This window comes from Chaetura pelagica, unplaced genomic scaffold (genome assembly GCF_000747805.2).
Source record: "Chaetura pelagica isolate M959 unplaced genomic scaffold, ChaPel_1.0 scaffold252, whole genome shotgun sequence".
NCBI classification, from domain to species: domain Eukaryota; kingdom Metazoa; phylum Chordata; class Aves; order Apodiformes; family Apodidae; genus Chaetura; species Chaetura pelagica.
Genome location: NW_009952359.1, coordinates 177,505 through 188,573, shown reverse-complemented (window position 1 = coordinate 188,573; position 11,069 = coordinate 177,505). Strand labels below are relative to the sequence as shown.

The window sequence follows — 11,069 nt, the reverse complement described above, 5'->3', positions numbered from 1 at the left end:
CAGGTGCAGTTTCAGGGCTGGGGGGAAGAAAAAGAAAAATGAAGCAGGTAACTGCCTGCTGTTCAAGACAACCCTGGAGCAGATAATGGATCAAAAGTACAGAACAAAAAGCTTTATAGGGATGTAGAAGGACACCTCAGTTTGGATTTCATCGTTGACATTTCAGAAGAGAAAGGGGAGAGGGAGAACAAAACCAAACTACAAATCAACCTGCAAGCCACAAAGTAATGGAATGCACAGAAGATCCTTGAGAGAGCTCCACTGTCTGAGCTGCGCAAGGGACACCAGAACCAAACCAGAACTGGGTAGGGAGAACTAACGAGCTCCATCAGACACACGGGCTGCTCACTGAGAGCCAGGCACATGTTTGTGGTTGCCCTGTAGTGCCCAGCCTGATGCTGCTGAGCAGGCACCAACCATGAGCTTGTGTTCAAAGCAAAAACTGAAAGGCTTCCCAAACACATGGGATGGGAGGAGGTTCTCCACCTGGGGCAGGGAAAAGCAACACACTGGCTGATGGTAGGGAAACAGTTACAGGTGCATTTTGAGGGCTGGGGGGAAGAAAAAGAAAAATGAAGCAGGTAACTGCCTGCTGTTCAAGACAACCCTGGAGCAGATAATGGATCAAAAGTACAGAACAAAAAGCTTTATAGGGATGTAGAAGGACACCTCAGTTTGGATTTCATCGTTGACATTTCAGAAGAGAAAGGGGAGAGGGAGAACAAAACCAAACTACAAATCAACCTGCAAGCCACAAAGTAATGGAATGCACAGAAGATCCTTGAGAGAGCTCCACTGTCTGAGCTGCGCAAGGGACACCAGAACCAAACCAGAACTGGGTAGGGAGAACTAACGAGCTCCATCAGACACACGGGCTGCTCACTGAGAGCCAGGCACATGTTTGTGGTTGCCCTGTAGTGCCCAGCCTGATGCTGCTGAGCAGGCACCAACCATGAGCTTGTGTTCAAAGCAAAAACTGAAAGGCTTCCCAAACACATGGGATGGGAGGAGGTTCTCCACCTGGGGCAGGGAAAAGCAACACACTGGCTGATGGGAGGCTTGGCCTGTGAACAAGGCTGCAGTACAGGCAGAAGCTGGACCAGAGCAACACTGAGCTACACTGGGTGTCCCTCTCCATGTAGAGGCAGCCCATGTTTTACAGCATGACTGTGAAATGCCTGATGAGCAAATCCCTCACCATGCCCACACTTCTCTGCAGACAGTTCTGAAGCTCTGGATATCTTCATTTCCACATGAGAGTCATGTCCCTGAGAGGTACTGAAGGGAGTGGATTCTAGTATATGCAAATTCAAGGGGTGGGAAATGCAGAAAACACAGATTTCTCTCTCTCTTCTTCAGGTTAACTTTGCACTTTGCATTGTTTTCCCAAACTGCATAGCAGCTTACGTGTAGTGTCTGAGACACTGGGGCCACGGAAATCAATTGGACATCATGAATTCCAACAGCAGCACCAGTGAGTGCTAATTAAGCTGCTGTGCAGAAAGGTCCTGTTCACAGGACTCCAAAATCACACATGCTCTCTCTCACTCTGGCCCTCTGGTTGTGGTTTTAGAGCTGCACCCACAGCACGATCTGCTTGATTTAAAGCTCATGAACTGCTGGGTGGAGCAACAGCCAATACAACCTTTCTCATTAAAAAAATTGGAAGGATAAAAAGTTAGACTTCAGACAAGCGGGCATGATGCGTTCATGCAGCATGTTTTGTTGCACTCCTCTTAACAAGGTAGGAATTTCGGGTGTTCAGGAGTGGAACTTAGCAGGGGTGGAGCAGAAGGCAGGTCCCTTTGCCTCCCATGCTCTGCCAGCTGCCCCACAGGGCATTTCTGGAAGGAAAAAAAATGACAGCCTGGAAGCGAGCCTGGGAACTGTGCCCTGAACCTTCCCCTTGCTCAAGTACATCTCAGCTGGATTTTCTTTGTGTAACGAATGCTCTAGAACAGCACACACAGATGCAAAGCTTTTGTTTTGCCAGCTCTGGTTTGAGAGGATATACGGCAAATGGCCAAAGCTTTACACATCTGCACCTGTCCTGGTGTGACTCGTAAGAAAGGATGGAGACAGCCACGACAGGAGAGTCCACTGCAGGTACCCACAGCCTACAGCTCCTCATAGTCCCCTCCTCCTCGTGGCTTGCTCATGCTGGCTCCTCCTCCTCCAAGAAAAGCCTCAAGTTCATCTATCTCATTGTTTTTCTCCTTGCTCTTCTTTTTCTTTTTCTTTTTATCTTTCTCCTCTTTGCTCTCCTCCTTCTCTTTGCTTTTCTTGTGTTTGCTCTTCTTTTTCACGGACTTCTCCTCTTCCTGAGAAATGAGAAGATTTTTATTAGTAAATCCTCTGAGCACACCAGTAACCCAGCTTAGATCACCCTGAAACTTGGCTCTGACAGGAACCTTACTTAGGGTGAAGCATCTACTAGCAAGGCTGGCTTGGAGTTAATTCCAGAAGATCCTTCTGTGAGTTTGGACTGAAGAGAAGAAAGACCATCTGGTTTATATGTAGCAGTGGTCTGTCAGGCAGTTTGTGCTTGACAATACCACAGTATTGGACAGGCAGAAATGTCAAAGACAGCCTCCTGCAGACTTCCCTTGCTGCCTCTGTGATGAGGTCTGTCAGGGACACCCCTCTGCATGTAAAAATCATGATGCTATCAACAGGCTCAGCCCAGCAGATATGCAATGCTCTATTGGATCCTGTGTTTTACAAACTCACAGACTGCTTTCTCAAAATTCAGCTGCTCTAAAATACTGTTTTTAAGCTGCAAAGTGGTTAATGGTATGCAGAGCCTGGGAGACACAGATCTGGCTGCAGGATGGGGGGACAGGAGGAAGTCCATCAGGCACACAGAGTGCTCTATAGAAGGCCACCCCTCTCCTTAGCTGGTAGATAATATGGCAGGTCAGGTCTGAGGAATTAAATAGTACCTCTTTGCTCTTCTTTTTCTTCTTCTTTTTCTCCTTAGAAGGCTGTTTATCTGTTCAAACAAACAAACAAAAAAGACCCCACAACATTGTTATTAATCAATTCGAACTGCAGACAATTCTGCCCTGCCCTGATTTCTGAGAACAAAATGCTCCATCCTGGAGCCTCAGGCAAATGCAATTCCAACTGCCCAGGGCAAACTGCACCCCTCTGGAAACCAACACAGGCCCCAGCAGTCACACCCAAACTTCACCAGATACACCTAGTTTAATTATAAGCCTTTTACTATCTATGTTACTCTGTGTTAGGAACACTGACCTGGATGTTCACTGTATCACAGCTACTAAGAAACAAATGCAGAGACCAGCTCTTTTTAGAGGGCCAACCTGGGACTGGATTATTATTTCCAAGACTAAAGAAGAGCTCCTGGGAATGATTTCCCTCTGACTCCAAAATATTTGAGGGCAGACAGAAATCCCACCAGGCACAACTTGTGCTTCTAGCAATGGCAGGACACAGAGTGGACAGATGGGAGCAGCCACACAGGCTGCACTCACTGTTCTTCAAACTGTGCATGGAAATGACAGCTCCATGAGGCCAAACTGTCAGTCCTGTAGCTCAACAGGGGTGGCTGCTTTCACTGTACTGAGTCCATCACTGTGAAATTGTTTGTCCCAGGTAATTGTGGTTGATGACTTGGCTGCTAATTAGGCTGCACTGCCTTTGTACAATGACTCCTTGAACAGGACTGTGTCTACATGGCTGTTCCACAGGAGGGTTTACAACTGCACCAGGTTTCATGGGTGGTATTTGATTGTCAGTCTTACCTACACATTCTTTTCCTCAGTTGATCTGAAAACACAAGTCAGTCATAGGGAAATCTAATTGCTCGTCAAGGTCCAACTGAGTACCAAGACATGTTTTTATATTAATCCCAGAAAGAGGAAATAGGAGGAAGCTACATGAATTAATAAAGATGCTAAACTGAAGTTAAATTATTGACCTGGGCCTCTGCAGATGCACTTCTAGCTATTTCAAGCTGTGCTGTTCAGCCGCTCAAAGTGACAAGCTGATGAAGCCATCACAGCCTGTGACACTTTGCTTACACTTTTGGAACAGCTATTCAAAGAAATCTCTCTCTGGTGCTGCTTACAGCTTTTTCTCTCCTTCAGTCTTTAACTTCTCGTCTTTCATGGTGACACCAGGGGCAGATCTATAGGAAGTTGCTTTGCAGTAATGCCAAGAGAGCAGAAATTATTTGTGGAAGGGAGATGTGCTCCTTCAGGGGAAGGAAAAAAAACCTAAAAAGCTTGAGGAATGCTCAGGTTGTGATCAGAACCCCACCCCACCTTTCCCAAAAACAGAAGAGCAAATTGGCAGAGTATGTCAGAGCATTTTGGTAAATCATTCCAAATTCTTGAGGGGGTGGACACTGCAATGCTGAGAACCACTTCCCAGGCATGCAAGGCTAAGCCAGAAGCCTCATCCAGAAGCATCTTGTGAAAGATGTGCTCCAGCTTCCAGCTGGCTCAGAAAAAATACATGGCTGATGTCATGGAGGAGCCCAGTTCCCCTCCTCCCCATAGGAAAAAAAACTCAAAAGTTATTCATGCTGTGTTAAACCACATTATAAACTCACACAGGGCACTGCATGAAGTTACAGGGCATTTTATTTGGCGACAAGTGGTTTGCTTACACCCTGGAACCATTCTGGAAAAAAACAGATGCCTGACAAACAAAACCACCAAGAGTGGAAATAAGGTGTGACTTTTACCTTCCTCGCTGCTCTCCTTGGGACCAGTTTCCTCCAAACCCAAACCAAAGAGATCTGAGTCATTTTTCAGTTTAAAGGAGTGGACTGTTGATTTCACAGGTTGGGGTGGCTTTGCCAACGAGGTATCATCATCAGATATTTCAGAGAGATCTTCCCGGACTGGGAATTCATCCTAGAGACAAGAAAAGGCAGACAACACAGACAAATCTTTCAGCCAAGATCTCTGAGCATTTTATATACAAAGATGTCAGATGTCAGCAGGTGGGGAGGAGGGAGGCAATGGTAGCCGAACTGATCTGCTATTGCCTGGAAATCAATGCCCTTGAGATATCTATTTCTTGCCTCAGTAAAACATCTCAGTAGCACTGGTACTGGAAAGCATGCTCTGGTAACAACATTCGGGCTACCAAAATCAAATTTCAGATGTAAAGGAATTAAATGAGACCTTCAACTGTGCTAACTCTACAGCATCAGCCCCTAACTTCCCTAGAGAGCCACCTCTGTTTTGGGGAAAACCAAATCAGATAGGCTGAAAACTCCCCTCCAGACATGACAGACAAAACCTCTTTCCTGTGTTGCACTGTGATGTCTCGCTTGTGTATCAGAGGCAGCACACAGCAGGGCCAAGGAAGTGGTCTGGGTTTGCAGAATAAATCCCTTCATTGAGTCAAAAAGGAATGTGCTCCTTGGGCAAATCTGCCCCCTTTAATGTGGGCTACAAACCAGGATGCTGCAGAGACTGGATATCAACCAAACCCCCTCTGTCTCCACACGATAAGAATGGATATCAATTGTAACGATCTTGTGATACCAGCCAACTGCTCCTCTTCAGAATTCATTGTCTACCCTTTCTTATGTCCTTCACGCTGACCTGGCTCTCTTGCTGGCCCAGGTGATGCTCCCTCCTCCTTGCTCATAGGGAGGTTTTACCACTTTGCCTGACCAGCAAACCTTGAACTTGAAAATCACTCACATGCTGTGGGGCATCTCCCTGACACAAGCTCCCTCACAGATCCCGTTTCTCGTGATCACATGCACAGGAAGTAAACTTGCTCCAAATACTTTTGCTTTCATAATAAAGTGCCAGGAAAAGCAGGTCGTGAAAATGCTAAATGAATGGAAAATTATTTAATAAACAGCATGACACACAGGCAAGGTCAAAGAAACTGGGACAATCATCCTTTCTCCAGGATTCTGGAATGGTGCAAACACATAAACCACTTCCAAACACCAGCTAACCCAGACACCAGGGGGTACCCCTGAACAGCAGATCCCCATCCCAAATCCCACTGAGCAGTTTCTAGATATCATTTTGCTGGCTGCAAGTGTGGATCACTGAAATCAGGGGTATCTAGAGCCATAGCAGCAGGTTCCTACCAGCCCGGAGATGTCTGCTTTTTCTCCATCTCTAGCACATGCTGGGTGCAGAGGGGCTCCTGGTGCACCCTGTGTTAGAGCAGACAGCTGCAGGCAGCACCTGGCAGCTGCCCATATGTGCAACATCACAGAGACATTGCAGCCAACCTGGCTGTTCTGGAAAGTCCTTCTCCAGCAGATTTTCCTACTTCAGCAAGGAGCCTTGCCAAGCAAATTTCATTATGACCCACTCATTGCTGGCTTGACTGTAGGGAACTCACTTATTCTCTCTCTCTACGCACACTTCTGCATATTCAGCTTTGGGTGAAAACTATCAGTTTTATATTTTGTATATACATATTTGTGTATATTTTCCACACTGCTGGACTGACAGTGCTTTGGACTTACTGAGAATAAACAGCACATTAAAACCTGCAAGCACAAACCTCATTGCTGTGTGGCTTCAACAATCAGCCATCAGTGGGTTTGTGCTTACACCAAATCTCTCCAGGTTGCTCAGCACCTGACTTGCTGGGACTGCTGCTGAGAGATGGGAGCAGATGAAAGCTCCGCTCCGTGAGATGCCTCAACACTTCAAGCTCAGCTCTGCAGCCGTGCACAGCCATTCATCCATGTTATTTACCATTTTCTTCTTCTGGCTATCAGAATCCTCACTTTCGAAGTCTGGGTCATCCATAACAAATGAGAGCATCTGAGTAGCTATTGGTCCCTCTTGGTCACTGTCAGACTCCTCAGGCTCCTCGTCTTTGACCACTTTCTGCTTGAGAGCATGTCCTTTGCTTTGGGAAGTGGTCTTTGGGGCCTGGACTGCTGGGGTGGCAGTGGCAGCAGCTGGCAGGCTAGTGTTGACCTTGCTGCTGCTGTTTCTTTCAGGCCCAGCATGTGGAGGTAAACTGTCAGGAGGCTTCGAGTCAGTTGCTTTGGTCAGAACAGCTTCACTCTGTGGTTTCAGAGAATTTCTGGAAGACCTGAAAAGAAAGAAATTGTCAGAGCCTGTACACAGCCCCACTCTGAAACAAAGCAGTGACCAGTTAATAGCTGAGCTTGCCTCAAGGGCTGCAGTGTGCATCTCAATAGGATGCACATCTCATCCTAGGGATCCTAGGGAGTGTGAGGTCAAACACACACCTCTGCCACAGTTTGACTCAAGAAGCTGGAGATGACCCTTGTGTCCCTGTGGATGCACAGGCGACGCCTGCATGCGACGCCTGCAGGCCATGCCTGACTGTCCCCTGCACGTGGAGAACACGATCCAGCTCATTGTTCTGCAGCACATTGTGTGGTGAATGACTTCCACGCCATTCACCAAAAGATTCAACTCTTCACACTGCTACCAACAGATATTCAGGTGCTTAGCTACAGCTCCTTGCTCAAACTTGAGAAAAAGACCAGGCTGTTCCCCAGCAGAAACCCGCAGGAGCGCAGCACTCACACGTGCTGCCCCGGGGTGGTGCAGAAACATCTGCAGAAAGCTGCCCCAGCTAAAACAAACACATCCCCAGCTTAGGGCTGAGGAACATGCTGAGGGAGTCATTGAGATTTCCCAGAGGCTGCACAGAAGTGAGTGACAGGACTGAGAAGAGCCCCAAGTTTGCCAGCACAACCCCACTTTGTACCTTTTTTTTTCCTGCTCTGTGTCCATGTCCTTATCAGGTATGAGGACAACTTTAGAGTCCTTCAGCTCTTCCTCCTCCTCACTGGAGAGGGTGACATTCTTGCTGGGCACCCGTTCAGCTGCTGGCACAGGTCTGCTGGGGATTCTGTCATCGAGATCCAGGTCATCCTGGAAACCTGCCACCATGGGGTTCCCCCCAGGCACCTCTCCATCACTGCAAAACAGACAATGATCAGACACTGCAGCCCCAGGATGGGCCAGGACAGACAAGCAGATATATCCCTGAAAGCAGGCTGCTCCTTACCTGGCTTTTCTGGCCAACTTCAGGGTCAGTGTCCCTCAGCCTGGGGCAGCTGCACTGCCAGCCTTTCCTTGCCCAGCTACCCCTTCAGGCTGGCCCTGCACCCTGTGGCACAAGCCCTGGACAAAATGGGACACAGAAGGATGTGGCACACAGTGGCTGCTAGTGCTCAAGCTGAAAATAAGTGGCTGGAAAAGGTGAGCCTGTTGCTTCAGCTATATCAGAACATTTCCGGTCCAACACGCAAGGATCAGCCAATTAAGCTGTGGGAACAGCTTGCCTTAATCCCCACATCCAGTAATTAAACCTGATCATCTACTGCCACTACTGTGGGAATTCACTTGCAGCTATGAGCTTCCTGGAATGATTTTTTCTCTGGAGCTCCCTGAAGCAGACAGCTACACAGACAGCATAACCATGCTTTAACATTCCCAAATTAAATTAACCTAAGGACACACTTTCAGAGCTAGGAGGCTGTCAGACTACATGGATGTAACACAGTTTGGTGTTCAGAGACATCCTGACAGAGAGCTTTGCAGCTGAAATTATCAGCTGGGGATTTTTGTCTGAGTGTCCCCAGGACTCAACAACTGTAATACTTTCTGAAGGAACTGCTCATATCAGGAATATAGATACTTTCCCCAGCCTCAATGGATAAGCCTTTTTATCATCCTTCCTCATTCTGTTTGCTTTATCTGCAACAGATTCCCAGCTCCTTCCTGATAATCGACCAACACAAGAGTCACTGTCCTTTTAATGACTCAATAGTGATTGTACAAACGCAGCCCCCACTGTTATGCAGAGACAAAAAAAAAATTATTATAGCTTGGAATATGTTAGATTCTAGAGGCATAAAAGGAATCACAGAAGCCTAAAACCCTTAATGTGGAAGAAGGTGTGTTCCCAGCCACTAGCACACAGCCAGTATTGGAAGAGTGGAGGATGGTGTGCTGGTGGGATGTGAGACACTGAAGTCCTACCACAGTCTGGATGATTGTGCTCCTCAATCTGCCTCTTCTGGTTTACCAGTTAGTTTTAAAGAATGAATAAATCATCCAATAGATAATGCAGTTCTTAGTGACAAATGGGACTGTGCTTATGACAACTCGTGCAGCACACTGAGAGTGATTACAATCGATGCCTGTCTAGGTCAGAAGGCTAACAACAGGGCCAACATCCACCCTCTCTTTCTCCTTTTGGTTTGGATCCCTCTGCTTCCAGGCCTCTCAATACAGCTCCAGCTCAGCAGAGCCAAGTTGCTGAAGTGCCTCTTCATCACTAGCACTGCTGCTCTCAATACTGAGCCAGAAAGGAGGCACACAGCTCATCCCACACAAAGGAGAAGGCTGGAGCGAGTGATTTCTGAGGTCTGTGAAACACTGGCAGGGTTTCCTCTTGAAATGAGCTGAAAAGAAAATGGAGTTGCATCTAAAAATGGTAGGATATTATTCTGAAGTAGTGACACTGCATTTCTTTAACACACCACTGCTCTATTAAGCATGGGGACTCTTCAGAGATTGTTGCCACTGTCGTTCCACCACACACCATGCAAGACTTGCAGCCTTTCAAACATTCCCAGTCTGAACAGAAATCCACGTGTGCACACCCTCCCACACAAAGTGGGTCACCTCCCTTTGCAGTGAATATGCTGCCTCCATCCATAACTCCCACACAAATTGCTGAAGAGCAAAGCAGTGGAGTGAATACATGTCAGGAGAATCACTGCTGCATTATAAACAAGGTCTGACAATGCAAAATTAGTATCAGCTTGTGGTCCTGAGGTTCCAGCTGGAAGAAATTCAGAGCATGCAAAAACAAGCACATTGCACCACTCTCCAACACCTGATGAGCTGCCAAGCCTGTGTTAGTGCTGAGCCAAAGTGTTTGCAGACACAGGTACCCACCAACACTGACCACGCTGGCCAAGGTCTGCACCTGAGCTACTGATCAAAGAGCACGTCGGGGTTTCCTCAGCGAGCCCTCGGTCATCCACACAGAGTGGCTGCTGGAGATGACACAAATCCTGCTGCAACCTGAGCACACTGTCTCCAACCATGCTTGACTGTGTCCCCGCAAGCCCTGCTGTGCAGAGCCAGCCCCAAGAGCAGCCTCCTCTGGCCACATTGGGTTTTGGAGCTAGAGAAAGACAAACCTAACCTCCAACAAAGCATATAAGCTGAGGGAATCACTTGCCATGGGATAAGCCTGCATGACTATACCTAGGAGATGGGGGTCTTCTAGTATGAACCAAACAGCATCCTCAGCCTCAGTCTTGGTCTGCAGGAGGGACAAGTGGAGCCAACTCGGAGCAACATCAGCTCCTCTGGTGCAGCCACACATGCTGGCTCAGATCAACAGGCTGAAGAGCAGCAAATTCAGTTCTGAAACAGCAAACTGGGAGACTGAACTGTCTTCCTAATTAACCACCCAAGAAACTGATTCATGGAGTTCTCTTTATTGCAAGCTACAGAACTATAAGATGCCACCAAACAAAACCCAGGACTCCATTAATCTCCAAAGCTCTGTGCTAGGTTTTAGCTCTAGCAACACTAAGAGATGTCAGTAAGTGTGGAAAGTTTCAGCAGTGCCTGATCTTTGGGCAAGAGCTGCCCTGTTCCACAGGCATAAGCACATTTCTCACTGCTAGAACACTTGAGGATAAAAAAAAAAGTGGTTTCTTTCTAACACTACTGCTCCATCTTAACTCTTGCTTCACTGTTCAGAGACATTATGGAGCAGGGACTGGGAGAAGTTCACACAGCACTGTGAAAAAATCCAGAATTCCCCACATCACTAAAACACACAAGAAATACCAGACCTTGAAATTTGGAGCTCAGAAAAGAAAAGCAAGCAAGATCTTACATATGGAAGCAAACACACCCCTGAGTTCAGGAAGCAGTTCAGCATAACATCCTTCTTCCAACAAGGAGAACAAGACCTTCCCCTTTTCCTCCAGGAGCTGTTCTCTGCATGAGAGCACAGGGAGTGCACAGAGCTCTGCCTGGGGCTGGATGAGGAGCCAACTATGAGCTGATGGGTGAGGATTCCAGGGAGGACAGGTA

The 11,069-nt window shown here is 47.4% G+C and overlaps 1 protein-coding gene across 1 annotated transcript in view; it reads right to left on the bottom strand.

Moving 5' to 3' along the window:
• Positions 1-2,117: 2,117 nt before the first annotated feature.
• Positions 2,118-11,069, bottom strand: part of RABL6 (RAB, member RAS oncogene family-like 6) — a 54,310-nt gene continuing 45,358 nt past the window's right edge. The window contains exons 11-15 of the mRNA XM_010007869.1: positions 7,708-7,920; positions 6,714-7,059; positions 4,709-4,886; positions 2,943-2,992; positions 2,118-2,321 (exon numbers count right to left, since the gene is read on the bottom strand). Coding sequence (XP_010006171.1) covers positions 2,118-2,321; positions 2,943-2,992; positions 4,709-4,886; positions 6,714-7,059; positions 7,708-7,920 — 991 coding nt within the window. The remainder of the gene's footprint in view (positions 2,322-2,942; positions 2,993-4,708; positions 4,887-6,713; positions 7,060-7,707; positions 7,921-11,069) is intronic.